This window comes from Haliotis cracherodii, unplaced genomic scaffold (genome assembly GCF_022045235.1).
Source record: "Haliotis cracherodii isolate W230 unplaced genomic scaffold, xgHalCrac1.p SCAF_19, whole genome shotgun sequence".
Lineage (NCBI taxonomy): Eukaryota > Metazoa > Mollusca > Gastropoda > Lepetellida > Haliotidae > Haliotis > Haliotis cracherodii.
This window is the reverse complement of record NW_027266274.1, coordinates 1,268,866-1,296,014: the sequence shown is the minus strand read 5'-3', so window position 1 is coordinate 1,296,014 and position 27,149 is coordinate 1,268,866. Positions and strand designations below refer to the sequence as shown.

The following is a 27,149-nucleotide window of genomic DNA, read 5'->3' as shown; positions in this document are numbered from 1 at the left end:
TATAATACAACAATTACTACTCCCTTCTTGTCATCCAAGGTTCAACCTGTGAATTTGTAGTTATTCACTTGATGCACAGTTTATGACTTTATTGCAGGAATAATTAGTGGTAGAACTATTCAGATTACCTAACAAAGACTGCAAACTATCTCGATAACGTTTACCGCTGCCTATGAGGGTGTCAAGGTAATAAAGCACTCTGTGGTTCGCATTGTGTCTGGGGTATTTGTTTAATTTACGATTGGGTTATACATCCAGGTCTGATGTGGTGAATGTACTACATGTTATGTAATGCACGTGGCAGCGCAGCAAGAGAGGAGGGATCAGCTGAATTGCAAAAAACATCGATCAAAGGATTAAGGGATAACACGTTGATTGATTAATAACTGTTATCTTGTACAGTGGATTTGCAGATACAAAAGCAGACGGAATACACCCATATCTGGGCGTGAAGTGCCGATGCAAAAGCAGCATATTTTTTCAGGAATTAGCCGATAATACGTTGATTGATTTCTCTTTGTTATCTAACTCTAGAGATTGTTTAAAAAACAGTGGACATCATGAACATAGTTGTCACGTGTACTATCTCAGCTGATCGATTAGACATGACACCTATGTGAAACCCCTGCAACAAACTTACGTGGCTATTTGAGAAACGAACATGGGTCATGATATCCCGAAATGCTACATATGTTTTAAAATGTTAGATTTGTTACACGTGACATCGAACAAGTTTCTTTGTACAGCTTAAGATGTATGGGATATTGTTCCTTTATTTTGATATCAGCGGATACATTCCTCAACCAAGATAACTCCCTGATATTATACATATAACTTTCGTCGGTTGTAATTACGATATTTGCATTTTGTTTTCAGGTGACTGATCAAATTGTTCCATACGTAAAACATACCCGGAAATAGCAATCAGTTGTTCCACAGTGCTACGTTTATGGTTAATAATGATATAAACATACTGTGTTTTCAATGTAGAGCTAGGTTAGCTGTATATTTAACCATGAACAGATAACAGAATATGATGGTCTCAATCTTCACGTGTGTGCCACCCACAAATACATCATATATATTGCCCTTTTAATAACAACTATGAATGTTCACAAATTTAAGCCTTACATTTTTATTTACCTAAATATTCTTTATTTTTATTTGTTATATACACTCGTCATACAAAATGTTCGACTTTTGATGCTTCGCCTTTTTCAAACTACATTGGATAACAGAGGCTGTCGCCCTCTGTGGTCTGAGGACAAATTGTGATATGGAATTGTGCAAGAAAATAATTTTCAAAATAAAAGTAATTGGTTCGTCGACAAAATGTTTTTCTTCCTTACCAGTAGCGACATTAATGGATGACAAACGTGTCAATTGTTTCCTTTTTAATACTTAGTATCATTGGAACAGGTTGATTAGCATTGCACTCGTATTCTTAACAGCGTTTCAGGGTTACAAGCAACTGCAAGATGTCGCTGTAAGGAGTATCAAGGAACCCGTAACGGAAGTGGAAAGACCCCGGTCCTGCCTTTCAATCCAACATGGCTGAACAGGTACGCATGGCTGTGAAATCTGAGAATTTTGCTAGTATATTTGGTTAACGGCGCATCGTACCCGTGTGTTATTCTACGATATTTTTATCGATGTTGCCGTTGAGGCAAACTTTTAGTGTACCTGGCGCAGCCGCCTGTCCTCTCGACAATTTAATGAGCGATGTTTAACATCGAAACCGGGGCATGTTTATCAAGTTGTTGATTAACCGTGGGCTGTGATGTCGGATTGTCCTATTTGGTGCACATCACTTTCGTTAACACTTTAAGGATGTAATACGTAGACTATGGTACAGACGACGGTGCCCCAATTTTGGACATTTCTAGTCGTAAATGTATCCACGATAGGTTAACGACATCAACAAACATTGCCACTCCCGCCAGAAGTACCCAAGAAGAACTTTCTTTCTGTAGTATGCTAAGGTTTTTCTGAGCAGAATTTGTCACAAGGGGACGTGAGGTTATGTCCAACTTTGTCCTTTTGCAAAAGATTTTCTCCCCTAATGCCTTAAAGGAAGTTCATGTTGTAAATGTCTCGTGCTTGCTAAAAGAGAACGAAAATCAGGTAACACTTAGATGCAGTCAGGGCACCCAAAAAGTAGGCAACCCAAATCTCATCGGACTGCTGGCCATAGGTTTTCACAAAGATATGGTCACTAAACTACAGAGTTAAGCTTGGCAAACATACCACCTACGTTTCCACAAGGCAAGCTAATCAACAGGAGCCATGCCCATCAATCACTGCACAAACCACAGATACTGTAGGAAACTAGACAGTAAGACCATGGTTAGTAAGAAGTGGCGTGTTTTGACTACAGTCGCTGGAGAGCCAACGATGCCAGACCCTTACCAGGGATAGAATAGGTCTTCAGTAACCCATGCTTGTCGTAAGAGGCGACTAATCGATCGTGGTGATGATGGATTGGGTGGTCAGGCTCGCTGACTTGGTTAATGGATGTCATCGTATCCTGATTGCATGGATCGGCTCTTGATGTCAATCACTGGATTGTCTGTTCCAGAATCGATTATTTACAGACCGCCTTCATATGGCTAGAAAATTGCTGAGTGGAGCGTTTAACAACAAACAAATCAATCAAGAATGAGAACCTTACAGTCGGGAACGTGTCTCTGGAGGGTTCGCCCGTTTGTTTCTAGGTTTGTCAGGAACATACCAGTGCTCGTGTGTTTCACCGAAGTGGTAAACGTCTGAGACCTGCATCACTTCAGGCTTTCCTCCCACATTAAGCTGACATGCAGCGATGTAACTAGAGCACTGTTAAAAGCGACGTAAAACCCAACTCACTCACCCACTGACTTTGTTTAATTAGCTACATTGAGTCATTCATTTCCCCATGAAGGTGGCATGTTTGCAATGCCCAGCAGCCAGAAAATGTTTTCGAGTATCCGGAAGTTGGAAAGTCTGGACATCCATGATGTCTGAGTAAGATTTGAATGATTGAGTCACATTGTTAAATAGTTATGGACAAATCTGGAAGCAAACCTATCGTAGCATTTTCTAAGGTCTATAAATCCAACTTGGTGTTTGACCCAAGAAATATTCCAAACTTAATTGCACGGTGGTCATTCTTACATGAAGGTACATTTGTGAACTCTTCTACCAGTACTGTCTTATCTAAAGGCTAGGACAATATAATCTGAAATACAATCGTCTGTGATCTTAAATATGTATATTATTATGGAGAAAGAGTTAACCCTATTGTTTTATTGTTACACAATTTAAGTGTTCATTGTATATCTGGACTTATGTTTGTAATCTATTTTATTATTATTTTTCATTCAATAGTGTTTACATTAATTTTGGCGACATCGTGTCCCGCCAATACTTACAACTTTCATTTACGCCTTTGTCTCCTTTATCCACATACCACGACAGTACCAACTCATATTATTCAATGCAACAATGATCATATTTTCTTCTGTGTCATTTTTGATGAGTTGACACATCCAAAATAAACATTTCATGGTTACTTTCAGAGAGAAAGAATGTCTAAAGGTGAAAATCTATTCCATTTGCACAGTTTTCCTTTGTGTGGTCATCAAAGCGATACGGTGACTTTGATGTATAGATATACAGTGATCCCTCACTACAACGCTACCTATGGGGTCCAAATAATTGGTGGGCGTTATAGACGATGAGCCGTTTAACCGAGCCTGAGGCGGGGGAGCGCTCGGCCAATCTCACGATATTTGCCTTGTCTCTCACATTGACCGCCTCCGTGGTCTAGTGGTAGAGCGTCCGCCCGGAGAGCGGAAGGTCCGGGGTTCGATCCCCGACCGCGTCATACCAAAAGACGTTAAAAGATGGTACTTGTTGTTACCCTGTCTGGCGCTCGGCATGAACGGGCTAAAACAAGGACTGGTCGGCTCGGAGTCAGTATACTGTGTCTGAGTGGGGTATTCATGTCAAACTGCGGCATGGTATCTCAGTGTGCTAGCACTATAAATCGGCATCAGTCCGGACTAGTACAAGCAGCCACACAAACACACACACTTACATGCACGTCGCTATATAAGTGCAATAATCTTGGACGTGACGTTAAACCCCATTTCACCTCACCTGTCTCGCACATTGCAATGATACAAGTTGTTTACCGTTCATAGTGTAAAAATATATATCCATTATGTTTTCGCTGTTTGTTATTATTTACAAGCCTTAACTGTCACATTCAATGTGAATGTAGTCTACATACATGAAAATATCGATCGATAATGGTAGTAACAGACGCTATGAGTGAAGAGCCAATCACGATTCATTACACAAGTACAGAGTGTTTAAGTGGCATTGATTGGTCATGTTGCTTTAAATATCGAAAACGACAGTTTTGACCATACACATTCATACTAATATAGATACACATTCAAGCCAGATTAATTGTTTCGATACGGTTACTTGATCCGAATCAAAAGGAATGACCACCGTGGTGTGACAGCAACATGTGAGTTGACAGTGTCGCCTCAAATTGGATTGCCTACTAATTAAGAATATAAACTTCACTTGTGGTTCTCTTTTATTGCATGCATACGCTTCTAAGATCAAAGGATGTATAGTGTGAAAAGTTAACTAGTAGAACAATCGTATTTCCGGGACTTGCCGCGGATGTTTTCAAACAGATTATTAGAACTCCATTCAGCGATAAACGGTTGATTATGCAATGAGAAGCGTTATGTGCAAATGAACAACAATACAATCATGTCTGTGCAAAACTCTCAGTATTAAAAGTGTACATAAATTTTGGGAGCCATGCGTTACTGCGCGTAGAAACCGAGGTAGCGCTTTATCGAAGAGCACAATAGCGAGGGATAACTGTATATTGTTGTGCACCTCCAAGTCCCCGTTTTCTAGTAGCATATTTTCATAAATATGCAAAACAGTATGTAAACATGGTAAAGCACCAGTCTGTTCTGATTTCAGAGGTGGTTTTAGAACAAGAGAAAAGTCTGGTCACATGTTACGCATGTTAGCCTGTGGCAATGGTGTTTTCAGAAATTGTAACTTCTATAAACAATGATTAATTAAATGGTAGATGTTATTTTTAGGGTGATTATTACGTCAAATACAGTATGTTTAATAGCAGATTCAATGCCGATTAAACTATTGAAAGTGTAACAGTTAGATGTATGGGATTTTCAATCACGCTGAGTGAATGTTAATGAGAATATCGTTTGAATCGAGGCCTAAATCAATCCCTGGGGTCATGCATAGACATAAAAAAGTAGACTGTTTAGAGTGAAGAAGTCTTAGTCAGATGAATCCCAAACCAGGAGGTTTGTTATGACCCAACCAGGAGGTCTGTTATGGCCCAACCAGGAGGTCTGTTATGGCCCAACCAAGAGGCTTGTTAAGGCCCAACCAAGAGGTCTGGTATGGCCCAACCAAGAGGCTTGTTATGGCCCAACCAGGAGGTCTGTTATGGCCCAACCAGGAGGTCTGTTATGGCCCAACCAAGAGGCTTGTTAAGGCCCAACCAAGAGGTCTGGTATGGCCCAACCAAGAGGCTTGTTATGGCCCAACCAGGAGGTCTGTTATGGCCCAACCAGGAGGTCTGTTATGGCCCAACCAGGAGGTCTGTTATGGCCCAACCAGGTCACAAAGCCAAATTTAGTTAAGGAAACAATTGACACGGTCAGTCTGTTTACAAGTGACAGAGAAGGCTTCAGAGTATTGTAGTACGTTGTCAGGACAAGTGTACCATTACTACTACTATCATAAATATCCTATTTCATCCATCTATTTGGAAACTGAAATCTCTTTGCTGCAGGTGATGTATTGGCTGGAGTGAGATTCGTTTTTCCTTACCCATTTGAAAACAATTTTGTATGCGTGCATAAATGACTCTGAAGTGAAAGGCAGATCTGTGAGACATTAGTTAAATTTGTACACCTTGGGTTTATATGCTTTTGTTCATATCGTTTCAGACTGAGAGATCGTTTCAGCGCCAACCCACTGTTTTTTTAAACAAAAAGTCCCTCCTGTCCGGTAAGGGCAAAAAGAACTTGCGCTATGTGAGAAATGTAGGCCTGGGTTTTAAAACCCCCAGAGAGGTAAGTTCAATTATTATACTTAATATCCCCTGCCACAAAGCGGTGCAAATGCTTTGCAAATCCAGCAATCGACTGAAATCTGTATGACAGTTTATGAACCGGATTTCAATTTGGTTGAACGTTTTTGATTAGATTATGCATAGACTCGTTAATCAAGCCAAACTTTTACTCCATAATACCAGCCTAGTTTGGCAAGGTTGAAAACTGGACTTTTATAGTCAGTTAACTGCTTTGACTTGGGAAGATGCTTTGTAAATTGCCTAGATGAATCTCATTTTACACATTGACTGTGACATACATAATGACAGTAACATATACACACCTACAGATGAAGTCTCGTGAATGACTTTAGAGTTGTTAGAGTTGCATTAAAGAACTTCCCAACAATAATGTAAAAGAACTAGAATGATTCTGTTCTACAATTCAATGCTACATCCAATGAATGAAAACAAAATGCAAGATAATTCATTTATCCTGCATTACTCCTGCATGCTGACCTTTTGACAGTAGTGAGACTGATTGATCCTGCTGAAGGAAGAAAAGTCTTGTTTCATTCACAAGCAGGACCCCCCTGCAATTACTAGCTGCCATGTCATACCGGAAGTGGTGGACGACTCATGTCTCCATATCATAGTTGTTCATGAAACAAAACATGCTGGTAGTTGGACCTCAATATTTGCTGTTTCCTGTCCATGTGGCTTTCAACTCTTCCATCTAAAATCCCATGTACTTCCCCCCTGTGACGGGTGGTGTCCGGTTTGCTGTATTTTATATGCAATAATATTTATTTACAGTTTTATCATAGATTTTCACGTCCTCTTGTTGTGTTTTCCACCATATTTAATTGCTAGCTGTGTGGTCCTTCGTGAAAATTGTTTTGTATTTCATGGCCGGCTATTGTAAACTGAAACTTGTTCAGTTCTCTGTAATTGGTGGCTTTATTTATAGTAACTTTTGCGTAATTGTTTAACATTTACCACTAGTTACTTACACTTTAAATCGCTGTATAGCTATTATCATGATTATAGTGTTATACATTAATTTACCCTAAGCGCTCTTTTATGGACCCGACGTTGATGCAAATCTTTATGCAAGCCATGTATCAACAAGCGCATACAAATTCCTTTGTTCAGGCGTCTGCCCCGGATATCAGCATACTACTATATGCACCAGAGCGCTGGACGAGGATTTTTCTCTACTTATCCTCTCATCAGCTTTTAACCCCCTGTATGCCACAGGGACATATATGTCCCTCCTCTACAACCTTCACTTTGAAGTCGAATAAACTTCAAAATACATCACCCACACAAATACGCTTCACAGTTTTGAATAAGGTGGGAGATTCCCTGTTCTGTGATATCATCCACTGGCATTTTGGGCCAAGCAAAAGTACTAAAAATGACCTCTGTCGCCATTTTTTACACATTACTAAATAACCACTCCTCGCTTTATTTACAGCATTTGAAATCTAAATTTTGGATATTTACTCCGAGAAATAAATTTCAAAAATAGCATATTAGTGATCACGGGTATCTGTCCTTTATGAAATCACCAATTGTCATTCCAAAACGTCACCGATAACCCTAGAATTGTTTAGAATGTTTTGGAAAATACGCAAACACAAACGCCGATGTGAACTTTCCGCCATTTTGGATAGTGTATACAAAATCAAGTTTCGGGTACATCGGTCATGAGGCGCCTGTAACATTACATCCTTGAATTCCTCATACATTTTAGAATCGAATGAACAATGGTCTATGTCACCAATACAAAGTGTTTAGATGAAATCAATCAAAATAAGTTAGGTGTGAAAACTGACGCTGTGCTCGAAAAGCTGCACTTGTTTGAAAAGTAAACAAAGCAAAATACAGATTTTACACAGTGAAGCATTTTCTCCCATTTTGAGCTATCCATTGGTCTATTCGTTCAATATATTGGCTCAACATTTTCAGAATATGGTAATGCATGGGAAGAGAATCGTAGGAAGAATTAGGGAATTTAAAATAGATACATTGACAATTTCACGCACAACGACAAGGGTATTTATCAGAATTTCGGACTAGTTCGATTGTTTCAATGAAAATTATAACAACAAATAACAGTACATAGATTTTCAGAATGTTTCTGATTACTTACATGTCACATTTATGTATAAACGATCCCTGAATCAATGAAAGTCCTCTCGTTAAATCCCGTGTACTGATGACAGTGAACACGCCATTTTGTAAAAGTTGGTCATAGGTAGTGATGTCATACGTCAACATTGTTGTACATATTTGGTAATTTCTTTGAGGTGAAGGTCCTTGAATGAGAGTGCACACGATCATTGTACCATGCTGTTTACAGTTTCAGTTATGATGTAGATTTTGCATATCTTTAATACATTTTTTCACAGAATTAATTTCACTTTGGACATTTGTCAATGAACACGCCAATGAACCTTTGATAATCTTCTGTTAGTTTGAAAATTGTTTACATAACAATTGATAGGTTTTTAGTGTCGAATACGATATTTCTTTCCTTTGGACAAGTGTTACAAGATGAATTTTAAATGTAACTGCAGCATGTACGTATTTCTTGGGATGTCTAACAGTCAATATTATAAGTTCATAATAGCAATGTCCATGAATAGCCGTTTCATTTTATTTTATAACTAAAACTTAATACATTACTTTCACAAAATGGATAATATTTTTTCGGTAAAATATATGCACCCATATCAGAAAGAATTGTCTCGGAATTCTATTTTTTATGTCGTTTGATACACAGAACAGTGATATCTAACGATTCGCCAGGTGCGCGTTAGTCACAAACAATTTACGAATTATTCCTCTCGTTTTGCATTATATAATCAATGGGTTCATTCTTTTTTCAATATTGTGATCACAGGATATTAAACTGTTTACTTAATTTCTCCAGGAATTGTAAAATGTATAAAATGTATAAATAACCCAATTGCGTGGGTCGATGCTCATGATGTCAATCACTGGATTGTCTGGTCCAGACTCTATTATTTCACAGAGCGCCGTCATATAGCTGGAATATTGCTGAGTGCGGCGTTAAACAACAAACAAACAAACAACCTCATACGATTATTCTGATAATTGTATACCAATAGAGCTTTCTTCACATCTTTTATTGTGTAATTCTGAGACGAGATGAAGAGAAATAATAACATAAAAATGAACAAATATACGTCCAATATTGAATATAATTTTGGTTGTTTTGAAATATTCTTTTGGGTATTTCATTACGTAAATTGATGCCAAACAGGTGCGTGTCTTGTCCAGTTAAGATACACGATAAACTATCGAATTGTTTACGTTTTCAAGACATTAAGCAGTAATTTTATGTAGTGCCGAAAAAGCGTCAAATTCCGTTTTACACATCAACATATTCCATACCATGAATGAAAATTATGGGAGATATGTATTAATCAGAATACCAGTGTCGTCTTTCTCCGACTTTATCAAAGACATAAAACCAGCCATTATGTCAAGAGGAATGGTGTTATTTTTGGTGTATTTCATTACATTTGATGATAAGGCTAGTGCTCCATTAATAATGGTGCAACATTAGTCAAATTACACTTACACATTCAGGAGAATGTTGGAATCTAAGGACTAGGTTATAGGTTAGATAGGGCCATCCATTTCTCTATTATCTCTTTTTTATGAAGTGCGATTTCATCATTTCTTATGTTTTTTTTTAAAAACTAAAGATATACAGTTTCAATATGGATATTTGTGTTGGAATAGTTTGGTTCCTCGTGAACGAAACACCACGAAAATATAATGTCCTTACCCACAGCTAATTCTCACCAATTGACCTGAGTTACAATAAACTAGTGCTAAGTACAGCGGAGTTATGCCCCCTTTTCTTTGTACGTGTGTAACCTCTGTCGCCTTTTGACGTCATAGAGAAAAATCAGTTTTCATCATTTACGGCATGCTATTTTTGGCATTGAATGTATGTCGTTATACATACGCATATAACTCCATTTGATCTATAGTTATGTCGTTCAGATATCAGGCAGTATTTTGTTTGCTGACAGTTTCTGTAAAGCATCGAAATAAAAAAATTCGTCGCAAAGTACTTTTATTGGTGTACGATAAAAAGTGGAGAATTTTACTGTTTTTCAACGCAGAATAAATTCTCTGACAACACAGAGTAGTGTATTTTTTAAAATCCGGTTTAATATTTGCAGTTTACTTCACACCATCAAATAGGAAATTTAATATTCTCCACCTCTGCGTAATTTTATAGCCACAGGTATATCAAGTGCCGCGATCACTTTTCCGATCTTAGGAAAATGTGCGTCAGAAAAAAACCTCAGCATCCAGAGAGTGAAGGTGTTGAGATTTAGAAGGGATTATGTTCCCATTCACGCCTTTGGGTAGCAGACCACGCTCACAATTTGGACTAGGTTCTCCATTACCATTAAGATCCCTGACAGCCGTTTCGCGTTCATAGAAACGGAAATCAGGCGGTCCCTAAAACCCATGGCATCTCGGGCTGTGGACCAAGATCTTTTCAAGACCAATGCGAATAGGATCAATCATTTCCAGACGTCAGTAGATTTCCAACCAAGGCACATCGATTATATGCATAATCACCTTAAAGCGGTGTAAGCTGAGATTAGCGCCACCCGCCGTCTGGGGTATCTGGCCTTATCCAATTGGGTTTCAGAATTTAGGTGCCAGCTGCTTTGTCAGCCATGGTCGGCCTCAACTTTATTCAATAGCAATGTAACTGACACGCATTCCCAAGAGTGAACTATGCTCGAGATTAGACAGCACTCAAGGCTCTGGAACATGTATCCCATCACCTTTGGCCAAAGTGTGTCGAATTCAGGTAATTATCGACCCAGGGGCTCATCCCTCAAGGACCAGACCACCGATCAGCATTCCTTTTGTGGCAAAAGATGAGGCAGGGGCAGGTGCCAAGGCTTCCATCAATCCCGAAGGGGTAGTTCCCTCCAGTTGTCCCAATAGTTGACACACCAGTAGGTTGGAGACCATGCCTGTTTTGGAGAAATTGGATGGCAGACACATACGCTCTCAACATCATAAGGTACGGGTATTGCCTTAGCCTTATTGGCAGACTCTCCGTTGACAATGGCACCGGAGACATGGCTTTGCTCCAGAAAACATCAATTGTGCGGGACCAACAAACAGACCTTTTTGGAGAAAAGAGCCATAGAGGTTTTACAGACCCAAGCACCAACACCAAGGTTCTACTCTCCCATTTTTCTGGTTCTCAACCGGGATTCGTATAAGATGCGGATGACACACAACCTTGTACCGTTCAATGAATGTTACCTGGAGCATCCTCTATACTTGTGTCATATCCTTGAGACTGCTCAGGGCCAGCATCAATGCTTACGACTACCTGATCACCCTCGACCTACAGGATGCTTACCTGCATGTGCCGATCCACCCCAGCGACTGGCGGTTCCTAAGGTTCCAGTTGGCATTTCAGTGGCCCCGTGGGTTTTTACCCACCTTACCAATGGCTGCCTATCTGCGCCTGAGGAACATTCGGTTCGAGTCACTCATAGATGACTGCATACTGCATAATGCAGTAGCCGTGATCCTCACCCGCCACCGGGACTTCACCAGACGCCTGCTTTATCAACTGGGCTTATGAGGTTGCTAATCTTGCCCCCATGAAATACAGGCAGTTGCCTCCATGATGATGGCTCTACACAGTAATTGTTCTATTAGAGCCATCATGGAAGGATGTTTTTGGAGGTCGGACTCGGTCTTTGCCAGTCACTACCTCAGGGTGTCGAAGGTATGCACAGTTTAGTACTGCTTGTTGTAGCACAGCAGGTAACCAATCTGTGGCGCCATAAAAACAATTGAATCATGTCCAGAGCCAGCCTTACCCTACTTTCATTACTTGCTTGTTAGGGGGGTTGTACAGCATCAACACTATCATGGCTTGGTAACTAAATTGTCCTTTTCTGGTTGTTTACTGGGATGTTCCCATACTCTCGTTACCTTTCTGTGGACAGGATTGAGTGAGCAGAAGGTATGCGCTGACACGATATGGAGATATCAGTCGCCTGCCACTTTTCTTTCTTTAGCATGATCAACCACAGCTACACAACTGTCCAAAGGTAATCAATGATTGCATTAGGAGAAATGCAGTATAAGTATACAAATATAAACAATATCTAGATTTTACTTGTATTGTAATTATATGTTGTGTATAATATTTGACACTTACCAAGTTCGAGGATTGTCAGTCAGTATCCACATAAGGAACAATATCCCATACAACTGTAGCTGTACAAAGGAACTTGTTCGATGTCATGAGGCCTGCATAATTCCCTGCCATCCATCGTTAACTTGTACAGCCATTTTTTTTACAGAATGCAATAACTTTTTTTGTATGTGTTCTACACATGTTCTGATTTTTGTGATGTTTTAAATTTTTCTCTTGATTTGGCTGTTAGTAGGATGGTCCAGGCAATGTTTCTTCACCTTATTCTTTGTAAAGGGGGAGACAATAGTGAGACAAGTTCAAGCAGGTCAAAGGCATTTCACAGATTGCTGTCCAGTGTTTTGTGTACTTTTGACCAATTTCACAAGTCTGTCAGTTATCCATTGGCGAGTGTTGTGTCCAGGCTCAGACCAGCACATCATGAAATACCAGTTCCAATTGCAAAAGACACAAACATTATTCTTCTGTGATGTAGTGGATAGAGCATTTTTGTGACTGATAATGGCAGTAACAGGGCTTGACGCAGCACACATTTATCAGTCCAGTATGCACAAATGTAGTGAATGGATGCAGAAAAAAGAACATACTGTGTCCCTAGGTGCGCACAGTAATATTCATTGTACCTACAGCGAATCAAGGGCAGTTATGGGTGTCTGTCATTTCATCCATCAATCATGGCCATAGTCTAAAGAAAATGTACTGTACACAACACCATTTAATTACTTTGCAGGACGCTCATATTGCCTGCAGGGACCATTAAAATTAATTATTGGGTTCCCTGGACCCCTATTTTTGTAAGTCAAGGTAGACACTGTATTTCACGCTTTGAATGACATGAATGTTGTGCATGGCAATGATTTCATGTGTTTTCCATTATTAGGACCTTAAATCTGTGCACGAGCCTTCAAAAGGCCTTTAATTTAGTGGCAAACTCTGTATGAACCATGCAGTTGCCAATATCTACAGTGAAACCTATCTAACCAGGATTTGAAGTTAGAATGCAAGTTTAGATGTGTCTTAATTATTGCAGGAGATGAAGAAATGGGAAATAAGATACAGTTGAAAAAAGTGTTTTATCATAGTATATATATTGTCAGATATTGACAGAAATCCTGGTTAGTCAGTCACTGTGAATGTGCAAGGTGATCCAGCTATAGAAACTTTAACATTTTTAGTCCAGTGGTCCTTATAATGATAACATGTAGCAAAACCTAAAAAAATGTCAATTGTCTACTAGTCCTTATGATACCTTACCTATTTGGCAGTTTGGCAAGGACTAAAGTCCATTTCTAACACTGATCTGTTGTTTTGGGCATATATATTATATAAATGTGCTTTCGTTTGTTTTAGGCTATTGATGGCACATACATTGACAAGAAGTGCCCTTTCACTGGTAATGTGAGCATTCGTGGGCGGATCTTGTCCGGTGTAGTTCTCAAGATGAAAATGCAGAGAACCATTGTCATTCGAAGAGAATATCTACACTATGTCAAGAAATACAACCGATTTGAAAAACGTCACAAGAATATGTCTGTTCATCTCAGTCCGTGTTTCAGGTAAGAAATGATTGACAGCCACTGTTAATTTTGCCTCAAGTCTATTGGGAAAAGATTATGTTGACATGAAAACAATCACCTGGGGTGTCAAAAGTTATCAGTCCACTATGCAAAGATTAGGGCATTATTAATAGTATCTTTGTTTAGGGCAACCTTGTAATCATAAGTCAGACATTTTTGCAGGTAGTGGACTACATTTTGGTGTGTTGGTAGTCTGTAGTGTTACAGGTCACGAATGTTGATGTGGCCTTTCAAATTTATTTGCCAAACTGAACAAAACATCTATGTTCAATCTCATTGAATATCTTTGCACCTTGAGCTAGATATTTAAAAAGATTTTTAACTTATCCTGCATTTCTCCTCAATGCATTTACTGCTTGCTTTTGACTGAAATGAAGCTGTGATTGGTCTTGCTGTAGAGAGAAAGAAAGTTGTTCCATTCCATGACGAGGGATCCCAATTACCAGCTGTCACGTCATGGGAGTGTTGACGTCACAGAACATTCATATTACTCTTGGTCGCCTGACAGATAAAGACCGGCTGCTAAATTGATCCCCAGTTTTTTGCTGTTTTTGCTGTCTCCCATGGTCTACAACTTGCCTTCATCCTACACAACTGCCTAAAAGTTCATTCCCCTACCACGCATGTGACACTGTCTCACTGTTGATAGATCTTCACAATCACTGGGTGTGACCATTGAGACAGAATCTCGTTAGGGTTTGTGATTTTTGCATTTGCCCAATGACCATGGTGACTGTTGCTGGGGATACCAAAGGTGATAGTTTACCATTAGAGGAAATTGGTTGTGAGTACTTATGCCATGTCTTTAGGATTTTAATCCTTTCTTTCTCTGTGGGTAATCCTTTCATTATGATGGAAGTCACTCAACCAGGTCATGACAATGGTTATGTGCAAGGCTTGAGATAGCGAAGAGATCACTAGAGGTGTTGATCGAGGCTGGACATGCAGCATACAGCATTTCCAGTGTAGGCTGGCACCTCGTCTTTGTTTCACTTGGTATTAAAAACCTTGGTATACAAGGCTACGTCCTCCACGCCATTCACAGGTGCATTTGTCTATTTACAATGAAGTTGTTTAGCGTTCCCAGTATTTATATACTATCTCACTGATTACTTGATAACTGGTCACTGCAAGTGCCTTAATTATTTTAATTTCAGCGAACTGAGTTACCGTATTTTCTTGAGCATAGTGCACAGTTTTTTTCCCCAAAACACAGCTGTGTAGAAGGGGGGCGCGCATTATACACGAAATAATGAGTTTTGATGTTTTTTTCCCCCATGGAAAGATATTACCGTGAGCACGTAACTGTCAACAAATCCATACTGAAGTACGCAAATTAATCATGTAATTACACTGTCTGGCTATAAAAAGTGTTTTTTGTATATCTGGACTTATGTATGTAACTTATTTCATTTTTTTCCAAAATTACTTTTGATATTGTTTTAATTAATTGCGGCAAAATCGTGTGTTATTAACAGCAACCACGGTCAGATTACCGCTATTGACGCCTTGAAACGAACATTAGTTGGCAGAATGAATACATATAACATAAATGCCATACTTTGACTCGTTAAAAGTCATATTTGTTTTTGTTTGACGATTCTATGTCAACACGTAGTTCTCGCGATCACGTGCGCGAGAGCCTTGACGGTTACTGGTCAGACTGGTTCCATGTGAATAATTATAACCGGCTATAGCGATCAGCTGCTTCGCTTAGGGTTATTATTATTTATAATATGTTTAGCAAAAGCTGCAACTAAATTAACAAGATATTGGGATATATTATTCCTGATAAAAAAATAGTTTCAGATACAATTTTTGCCGATCCTTGCATTAAAATCCTGTAAAGTTATATCATTGGGTGTGTCTTTCCCTGAATCACCGGTAGATTCCAAGAAAACGTGTGTACAGCTGATTGCTGTTTCCGTCTTCGTTTACGAGAAAATGCACAAGCTAATCTTAATCCCTGGATGTAAAACAATGCCTAGCAGAACCAAAAATACAATTCAAATGGTAAAAAATTCTGGTGATTCTTATCTCAAATTTCGAATTTGTACTGACCAAGTTTCCCATCACCTGTTTTTACCGGAATTCGAAGGGGTAGATCTACGGTTTTATTTTTTTTTTGCGCTTGACATTCGATGTTTTTTTTCCAAAATACTGAATCCACTAGAGGGGGGTGCTCATTATACATGGGTGCGCACTACTCTCGAGAAAATTATTATAGTTTATCAAATTGCAAATAAAACTTTAATAAAATTGTGCTACTCTTGAAAAATGTCACATCAGCATTTTTTCAGTTATATTGTGCCGAAATAATTGTCAGGTTTTTTGACTACATGTACCATGGCTGCCTTTACATTTCTTATCAAGGTGCTTGTCTGCCACAATAGTTCATGATCAATTAGAATTTTTATTGCGTAAACAAATGCAACAAGTTGCGTCAAGTTTGCAACAATAGATGAATAAGTTGATAAATTTGGACCGCAGTTACCGATTAACAACTCAAGACATATAGACAGGGAGTCGATATACTACAAAAGTTATGGTCCTGTTATATGAAGATTGACAGTTATAAGGTTGGAGTAAATGACCCTATATTGTAGGGTCAATCGCTTTTGGCATGTTAAAACTCACTTTAAGGCACACGACAAGTCAAAACCTGCCGCCATGATTTAGTTATGTTTGACAGCAGCTATGCTCGTGGATTTCAGAGATAAATATGATTTTTTACCTTGATGTTATTGAAATAAGCCAAAATGTCGTCAAAGTCCACAGTTTGTTTAATAGTACAAAAATGAGTGTGTCTATCAGCGTTTTCTTTTATTGAACACAATATTTGAACTGTATTGCTGTAAATAATCTAGCCTGCTGCCTATGTAACTTAAACATATTTATGTATGATCTTCATATGCCACGGTCTGTGGCCAGAAAAGCAAAAAAAGTTATGTCTTATGACCTCTATTATCCCTGCTGACACTATCATAATGTTCAATTTCAGTCAGCCACACCAAGCGTGACTAAGCATTATACATGTTTTGTCATATAGCTTGAATACTGCTGAGTGCAGCATTAAACAACCAACCAACATGTGTTGATAAACCACTCTGACGCATATGCATTTTTGTAGATATGAAACATTCTAGTTAATTGTGGATACACTGGGCACACATACATAACAAAACCCTGTGACTGATGAATTGGTGCCATGATATGTAGCAAGAAAGAATCTTGCAGAATGTCCAGTTATCCTGATCGTCGTCTACTCCTACTACATGCATGGTTAGAGGCAAGATCAAAGGCACCGCCCAGCAATTATTAGACAGCAAACACGGGTTGTCCGTTTCGCTTTGAACCTCCATCCCCACCTTGTCAGTAGGGGTTATGTAATTGGTGCGCCTATAACTGTGTCCAGCCTACTGGTGGGTTTGATGCGGTGTCAGTGACGAATGGTTTCGTGATAGTTGAGCAAATATTTGTTGTATATCGTATATTTTTGTTACAAACTATATATATTTGCTAAAAGAAAACGGATATTACCAATCCAATGCCTGCTTACATCCCTTATGTAGGTTAAACGGTCATGTTGTAATGTTAGATTGCAAGGGCGAAACATTAAAGTAGATACATGAGAGTTGGGACACTGGCTGTGTAACACAAAGACATGCGGTTTGAAATCAGTCACTGACATGAGAGATGAGGTTAATTAAACACAATTTTGCTTTCATATAAAGCATTATGAGAACTGGGGAGCCAATATGCATGTATTACACGCATTCACACACTGAAGAAATTTATAGTTGATATAGTATTTGTTTTAATGAAGACACATACATACTGAACAGATAAAGAAACGTCGTATTTTTGGATTATTAGGACATAATTGTGCATAATCAAAATTGTAATTTTTCTTCATGAATATGTTTTTTAGACTTTTTAAAAGGCCAGTTTATGACATTCAACTGATAATACCGATTGCGTTCGGTGTAACAGTTGTGAACCTTGGGAACTGTGAGATGGCCGTGGGAGCAAGTTGGAAGTGATGCACAGGAAAATTGAAATGCACGTGAAACATGTGCCAGGGTTCTGTATAAGAACCACCTGACACCTACTGAGAATTCAGTTGCTTTGTGAAGACAGAGACCATGCCACGACTATCCTCCCAACAACGTGAACAAGCCATCAGACGATTAAATGCTGGACAACGTACCCAAGTCATTGCCAATGCTTTTTAACTGCAGTGTACGAACCATTGAAAGACTTCGGATTCGTTACAACACCACCAACAGCACTAATGACCGTCCACGCTGTGGTCGTCGCTGAGTCACAACACCAAGACAAGATCTCTTCATCTGCACCTGCAGGACAGATTCACCACAGCGGCACAGACAGCTTGTCAGACCATTGGCAACCATCAGCGACCCATCACTGCTGACACTGTTTAAAATCGGCTCGGCTCCCAGAACCTGTCTTGTCGCCATACACACAAGGGTCCAGTGCTCACTTCTCATCATCGTCAGCAACGTCTTGCGTGGGCCACCCAATGACAACATTGGCGGCATCAGCGGTGGAGGACCCACATGTTCTCAGATGAGTCGGTACTGCATTTCCACCGCAGTGGCAGAGTATGAGTGTGGCGAAGGAGAGGTGAAAGTTTTACAGAACAGTGTGTGGTTGAAAGAGACCCATGGGGAGGACCAAGCATTATGGTATGGGGTGCAATCGGCATCAATCAGAAACTTAGATCTGTTGTCTTCCAGAATATTGGCCCAGGCAGAGGCCATGGAGTCACAGCCGCCCGTTACATCGACCAGGTTCTCTGACCCCACGTTGTACCTCATTTTGCAAGACTCCGAAACCACACCTTCCAGCATGACAACGCCGGTCCACACACTGCCATAGCCACCAGGACCTTCCTCCAACAGCATAACATCCGAGAAATACCATGGCCTTCACTCAGCCCGGACTTAAACCCAATTGAACACTTGTGGGATGACATCCAAAGACGACTAACCAGATCCAACCGCGTCCAAGAAATGCAGCAGAGATCAGTGCAGCTTTCCTCAGGGTCTGGGCGCAGATTCCAATGGCGTCTGTAAACCGTTTGTGCCACTCAATGTACAGAAGATGCCGGGCTTTTATCAACGCACAAGGTGGACACACCAGGTACTGACTCTCAGCCTCCATCTGTGAGGATCACGTGATCAGACCCTCGATATGACATTGCAATAACGTGACTGACACTTAAACAATCCTTTGTGCCAAAGGTGGTTGTTTTCTGACAATTATTTATTGCATTATTGACATTTGAATAAAAAGTTCACTATTTTCTGTATTCTTGCGACATTTCTTTATCTGTTCAGTATATATCAACAATAAGCAAATTAACAAGTCCATGTAAAATGCTTTGTTGCATGTTAACGTTTTCACTTTGACATAATATATCATAACAGAGTAAGAGAAGCTTTGGGATTCCTCTTGAAAGTACTTAAATAACAACTGTTTACTGAACAGAGTGTGTTTTTGATAAAAACATTGACTATTAATTTCTTCTCTCATTTTCCAATGTAGTTCACATCAAATTTCTTCTTTTTTTTCTAAACTGTTGAAAAAAACATTAACATTATCACAAGGTAATGAGCCTGTTGAATGTTACCCAATGAAATCTGTCAAATCTACCACGGATTTGACACTATCTACAGGTTCAGCCATTTCCAATTTCCTCCACTAGAAACGTTCAGGAAAATATTTCCTTTCTCCCTTAATCCCATCTGTCATGCATGCAAAACAAATACTTAGTGAGATCTTTATATAATCCATACAATAAACTAATGTTCATTCATTAAGATATTGATGGGTGTAGGGAACAGTCCCTTTGAATTTTATGATTTAATACACACACATTTATGTACAGTTTGACAGATTATAATAACATGAATACCAAAATTCATCCCCACTTGCCAAGTTCACTAAAATGTTACCAGTGGGAAGTTGTCACAGATAAACACGGATGTTAACCAAATCTCATCTTTTACCATGGAATGCATGAACTGGTTGACTTCTGTCCATCAGAATTACACACAGAGAAAGAAAGGGCTAAAAATCCTGAAGATATCCTGTATGGATGGTATTACGTATTTACTACCAATTTCCTCTAAGAATAAATTGTTACCTTTGAAATCACTAAGCACCAATACTCAGCAGGATCATTTGGGCAATTTTAAAAATCACAACCCCTAATGTGACACCCCCAGTGATTGTTAAGATAACAAATCCTATCTGCAGTCACACAACATGACAGTCTATATTCATTTCCAATATCCTCCAGTAGATAGTGGGTAATGTCAGAATAACACCCTCTGAAAAGATACCTCTAGTCCCCCTACAAACTTCATCTTATTAACTTTTACCAAAAACAAACAAAAAGTCGGGTGAGGGCAAATGTCCAGTATTGAATATCAAGAGAACTATTTTTTCGTAACGAGTTACGGTACTTCACTAAATACCCTTATGGACCTTCCAGTATCATCTTCCCGAGGCAAGTGGGTTAACTGACTATAAAAGACCAGTTTCCACCCTTGTCAAACTATGCAGGTATTATGGAGTTACATTTTGGCTGGACTAACGAGTCTATGCATAGTCCAATTAAAATCGCGCACCGAAATCGAAATCCGGTTCACAAAGTGTCCTGCAGATTTTGGTCGACCGCAGGATTTGCAAAGCATGTGCACCGCTAACTCGTTGTCAACAGATATTTTCTAAATCTTTTCATGTTTTTAATCAAGGTGCTCACGTGATTTGATGCACTTCACGATGTTTTATCACAATATAGATCTTGATTATTGATCAGATCGTCTTGACTGGGCGACACTGTTTTATTTGAAGCAAATGCAAGTGATACGAGAGGTTGAATCTGTTTGGTCAATAGGAGAGGCATAGAAAGGACATAACTCGTAATAGCCACTGGTGGCGCTACGATCGAGCCCAGGAATTCCAGCCTTGTTCGGCAAGGGTGGAAACTGAACTCCTAAAGTCAGTTAACTCTCTTGCCTCGGGAAGAATTTCTAGTATAAGAAATACATCTTTTTGTAGACCTTTTAATTTCAACGCTTATAACTGTTACCGTACAAAAGGTGTTGAAATATGTTAATGTGTCAAACGTATCTAAATTTATCTTCACACACACCGCTTGTTGGATTAACATTCATATATTATCATCATCAATTTTTAGGTTTTACATCAACTTCACAGTCGTGTAGGGAGCACGGGTGGCCCAGTCGTCTAAGGCGCCGCGATTCGCTGTGCAGAGTTGCGTCCCTTGGGCACGTCAGAAACCTATGATTGTGGGTTCGAATACCGGTTCGCCCCAATTATTTTTCTAGGTTGTCAGCACCATAACCATGCTCGTGGGTTTCACCGAAGTGGTAAACGTCTGAGACCTGCATCACTTCAGCCTTTCCTCCCACATTAAGCTGACACGCCGCGATATAACTGGAATACTGTTAGAAGCGGCGTTAAACCCAACTCACTCAGTCTTGTATTACGTTGACTGTGTAGGTGGGGCTGAATAATATAAACAGATAGGCTGTTTTTCAGTATGAGGGGCCTGCTAAATAAATGAAAACTGAAATGAAACCTAGCTTCAACATTCATATATTTTGATGTGAACATGCTTTATAGCCCTTGTACAAGAAACATATTCTCCAGCAAAAGTAATTAAGCATTAAGAAACCTGATAGACACTTTTGGCTTTCAATCCGTAATATGTAGGTTTGTTCACAGGGACAGGACGTTGATCTTTCTGAAGCATTGTTTTCACACAACAGCCGTAAATCCCTAAGTTTACTCGGCCCCACTCGTCTTATTTAAAAATTATTACGCGAGATAAGTTTCAGCTCAAGTGACCAACTGCGAGAGTATGCTTCTTACCCCTGCCTTCTGGCTTCAAACGACCGAAGCATTTATTTGGTTATCTAGGCTTACATACACACACGCATTCACACACATACATAAATAAATACACACACATAATTTACATACATACATGTAATCATACATACAGCCATACATACCATGCATACACACAGCCATGTAATCATATGTACAAACTGAATTGGAAGCGTGTGTATTGATCTGTTGTCTTTATCACTGACCCTTTAAGAGTATCAGTCGAATATGCATCAAATCTTTATAACCGGTTAGATTGTGATAACTGTCACGCCTGACTTATTTGTCTGAAAACAAAGGGTGAAGCGTAACACAGTAATTCGGGGTAACGATTTTCTGTGTTTATAGAATCAATGTACCGTTGTGCTGCATGCGTATTGAGTACATATTTATTACGATGTGTCATTCCTTAATCAGTATGATCTATGGCATAAGTATAAACACTTTAAAGTAGACACATGTTAACGATAACAATGACTGAGAGATGAATAAACGCAGGTTGGGTAAGTATCATTACCTTTGTTAATTATAAGTTGCCATTTTTTAAACAATCTTTCATTAGATGAAAGAAATGGTGGTGCAGAAAAAAGACTAGCAATTAACACTATAACTGTGATGCAATTGCGTTACTTTATACAATCCACGAAGAACAATATATAGGGTGTCTTTATTCCTGATTTGATATCAATAATTCATTTATGGATACAAAAGAATGAATTTATATCACAAATTTGATTTTAATTTGTCATGAAATGTTTATTAATATAGCAAATTGGTTTTAAGTTGTCAATAACTGACTTAATTATCAAATAATGTTTTTTATGATCTAAAAATTTGAATATGGTATTGTATCTAAAGCCTTTGTCTCAGTGAACTTATGCCCATTTTTTAATAATGCGTGAAGATAGGTACAGTATTGTAACATTTACATATATAGTCATATTCAGATGATGTCTCTACATATAAGTAAGGGCAAGCTTCTTCCCTTTGTTTAATCAGTGTTCCTCCCATCTTTGAATGTGGAACTTTAGGGTTACCTATGTATTGACAGTGGCAAACTCTTGTTATTATTTACTATCGTACTCACTTCATGTTTTAAATGAAACTTCATGTTTTAATGAGACATGTCACCACAAATTACAATTATTGCTTGTAAGCTCAACACAATTGACAAATACTCTAAAAGATATATGTACGTTGAAAAAATATATATTGTAAATGCCAAAATGATGTAGCTGGATCAAGTAGAAGATATATTGACTGTAGCGCTGGGAATTCAACAAGCCCGTGAAAACAACACTGCTTTAGCTCAATGTTTACCTCTCCTGGCGGCCATTATGCAACGGCCATCTTACACACAACCCTACGCTCACGTCTACAGGTCTTTTTTTTGTGGTATGGTAATTAGTAGAATCCTCTCCCTCAAGCGTGTCCTCCATGAAAAACCTACTCTCATTAATTAAATGGTACCCTTTCCCATCGTCACAGCTATGGAGCTGAGACAAAGAGACCCAACCATCATAAAGTAATTAGGGTCCAATAAAAAACAATGCTCTGCCAAACCACATAAACATGATCACTGAAAGTCGTACTACAGGCGTTTTATGTCAAATCACAAAACAAACAACATTTGAATAGCAATAACATTTAACAGGATCATGTATTCTCTTAATACCATCACAAAACATCATGTAGTAGCCACAACAGTACTCATATTTTCCAACAAAATCACATCTAAAAATGAGACATCAGCAAGTACATATAATAAAATGTGTATTAACCTTTTTCGTCAGGAAATAACAAAATTAACTCCTTGTTACCACCTCCAACTCAGCTTAACACGGTCCCCCTTTGGTCAAAAGTTTGTTCCCCCTATAATGAGTGTGTTCAACACATTGCACACCAGTATCACAAGAGTGGCGGACGGGTTCCACACGAGTGACCAACGTAACGTTGCGTAACGTGTTGCCCATGCGTGTAAGGGGAATGAACTTCTAGGCAGTAGTGTAGTCCCTTCTCCTGTGAACAGATGGTGTTTGGTTTGACGTTATTTATATGAAATTATATTTATTATTAGCATGTGAGGGTGACATTTGTCAATCGGTGCCTCATGTACAATACCACAAAGAAGTGGTAATAAACATTTAAAATAAAAGTAATTATATAAGTTAATATTTGAGAATCACCAACACAAAGCGGATGTTTATATTTTGTTTCCCTGCTGATTACCAATACTTCCCGTTTGTAACATTGTGACGACATTCATTTTTAGTCATTGTAATGTGGAGTTGTGTTATCACCATCACAAATAGGTAGATATCTAAGTTAATACATGCCAGCATGCACATATTATTATTTGTAAGAGACATATATCTAAAGGGGTAAAGTACTGAGAGCGATTGTTTTGTGTTCGCCGAACCACAAAATTTACAATCTTTCAATTCTCTCTCTCTCTCTTCCCCCCCCTATCATTATTATATTTCTAATTTGTGAGCGACCTTGGCGCTTTGTACGACGAATATGATACTTCATTTCAATTTATCATATATCAGTAAAATTGCATGTTACAACTACAAAATAATCCAGGGATGTTACTGTAATATTAATGATCAGACATCTCAGATATCAAACAAATTTTCGCACATGTCATTCATACAAAGTAATTTCTAATGTTACTCAGCATACTGCTGAAAATCACAACAATTTCTGCTTCCTGGGTGCTAAGTTGGAATGTTATGAATATGTTAGCGTACATTATTTTTAAAGACAAACTTCGGTTCGGAGTCAGTATACTGTGTCTGAGTGGGGTATTCATGTTAAACTGCGGCATGGTATCTCAGTGAGCTAGCACTATAACTCAGCATCAGTCCGGACTAGTACAAGCAGCCGCACACACGTGCATGCACATCGCTATATAAGTGCAATAATCTTGGACGCGACGTTAAACCCAATTTCACCTCACCTCCTTGATATATGTAGGCTTCATCCTTAACCTTAGAGTCTCTGGGAACTTGGTGTCAGCGCAGTAAAAGATTCTGGTTGACTGGTGTTGAAAGATCTACTGTGTCCAAAAAAGGAGGTGGGGAGACATGTTCTTAAAAGTAACAACACATTCTAGTTCAATCATGTTGTACAAGGTGAGGTACTCTGCTGTGGCACTATTTTCTATATTTCTGAAGTCGTCCCTTATGTTGATGTATGGGCTTTGTAATTCGGTTGTATGTTAATAGCTATGTATAGGTCTGTCACCTCAGGTGATGATGCCTTCTTAGTTGTTTTAACTTTTCCTTTCTGGTTTGCAGAGATGTGACCATTGGCGATGTGGTGACTGTTGGTGAGTGCCGCCCACTGAGCAAAACGGTCCGCTACAACGTGCTGAAAGTTGCGAAAGGGAGTGGGTCAAAGAAAGCCTTTCAAAAATTCTGAATGGGTCACCTAGTGGGCAAATAAAGGATGCGAGATCCGCTTGTCATGTTTTTGTTGTTATTTTGTTGGAAGAAACCTTGTCTTCAAAAACCAGTGAAGTTTAAGCTTGGCATGCCTCCTGATACTGTGCCTGATTTGTTCAGGTTTGATCTCAGTGAAAACCACATTTCTAGTCACCATCTTTGTATCTGGGCCAAGCATACAATTCTGGATCCACATGCTCACAAAGGCCTGGCCATGATTTGGTTTGGGTTTTATTACATGCCAGGACAGAGGTCAGATCAACAGCTGATGTCACAAAATCAAACATTTCGCTATTGCTTTGGGTTGTGTTTGTTTGTTTGTTAAATGCTGCACTCAGCAATATTGCAGCTATATGAAGGCGATCTATAAATAATCGTGTCTGGGCCAGATATTTAAGTGATTGATATCATGAGCATTGATCTACGTAATTTGGATACGATGAAAAGCATCAACCCATTCACCACCTGATCTCGTTAGTCGCCTCTTGCCTTCGGGCTGTGCATTAAATTTACAGTATTAACTTCGAGGTTGTAAATAATTAAGTAGGTTTGAATCCACAAAATTGAATCAAGCTGTTTATCTCTGTTTTGTTTACCATGATAAAGCGATACATTAAATGCAAACTCTTAGAAAGAAATGTTATTGGCCATCAGTTGTGTCCAATATTTTCAAAATGTTACTGGATCATCCTTCTGCATGTACAGACGGGGTTGCTGAGGCATTCGAAAGGCATTGGCATGGACTAGAGTTTGCCTAATGACACACAAATCATTTTGCAATATGTCACAATATAAAGAGCTGTATTGCGACCGAATTACCTACATTTGTACTGTTCAAATGGTACTTCTTTGTTAAATAATCCAGACTTCAGATTATGAAATGGTAGTATGGATAAACGATAATTGGACTTTTTTTATCTTAATTCTTCTGTAACTATTGTAAACTGTCAGTACTCAAGGGTTGTATGGCGATGTGTATTGCTGACGAACGTATTGCAATAAATTGGTATGCCAGTTATATTGTACACCCCTAGCGCTGACACTGCATTCTCGAATGAATTGGTTCTTGTTTGGAATGAAGGACATTGGCACAACATATACAGTGAGCAGACCTGCACCGACATCAAAGCATAACAAGGAGTTACCAGATCTGACATGGTTGCTGAGTGCGGCGTTAAACAACAATTAATGTACTCTGCAATATTCCATCTATTTGACGTTTGTATGTAAAATATTCGAGTCTGGACCAGCCAATCCTGTGACATGAGCATCGATCAAAAGAAATATGATAGGATGGCATGCATCAACAAAATCAGCAAGCATAACCACCTTATCCCATTATTCGCCTCTATCCACTAAAGGCGGTGAGGTAGTCTTTTGTGGTTAAAGTGTTCCCTTGGCAAGCCAAAGACCAGGTTTCGATTTTCGCATGTGGGTACAATGTGTGAAGCCCATTTCAACTGCCCCGCGTAATATTCCTTGAATATTGCTAATAATGGCCTAAAACTGTGCTTACTCTTACGACAAGCATGAGTTGCTGAAGTTGCTATTCCTTTCCCAGATCACAAAACGTTAGGGAGAGGCCCTATTAGGTGGGTGAATGAGTGATTGGGAATGGGCTGATTGACAAGAAAGCACCATTGCAAGTCTCTGGAACCTTTATCAGACGCGGAACAACACGTGTCCTTCCCAGATCTGGTCGATCACGTATCACTATTAGAGCACAGGACAGATTCATACGGTTTCGTCACTTTCGTGAAAGCACCGCCAATGCCATCTCTACAACTACAGCAATGCCAGGATTGCATAGAATAGTAGCCCAG

The 27,149-nt window shown here is 39.1% G+C and overlaps 1 protein-coding gene across 1 annotated transcript; it reads left to right on the top strand.

Annotated features, from left to right (window-relative positions):
* The first annotated feature begins 1,498 nt into the window (after nucleotides 1-1,498).
* Nucleotides 1,499-25,344, top strand: LOC139466654 (small ribosomal subunit protein uS17-like). Its single transcript, XM_071248242.1, has 4 exons — nucleotides 1,499-1,562; nucleotides 5,997-6,122; nucleotides 13,704-13,909; nucleotides 25,180-25,344. The coding sequence occupies exons 1-4, from the start codon at nucleotides 1,551-1,553 to the stop codon at nucleotides 25,301-25,303; spliced, it is 468 nt and encodes a 155-aa protein (XP_071104343.1). The 5' UTR covers nucleotides 1,499-1,550; the 3' UTR covers nucleotides 25,304-25,344.
* Nucleotides 25,345-27,149: the final 1,805 nt, after the last annotated feature.

Excerpts from the sequence above, each read along its gene's own strand:
- LOC139466654 (XM_071248242.1), top strand. Across the intron at positions 6,123-13,703 it reads GTTTTAAAACCCCCAGAGAG|GCTATTGATGGCACATACAT; the intron begins GTAAGTTCAATT and ends CGTTTGTTTTAG. Across the intron at positions 13,910-25,179 it reads CATCTCAGTCCGTGTTTCAG|AGATGTGACCATTGGCGATG; the intron begins GTAAGAAATGAT and ends TCTGGTTTGCAG.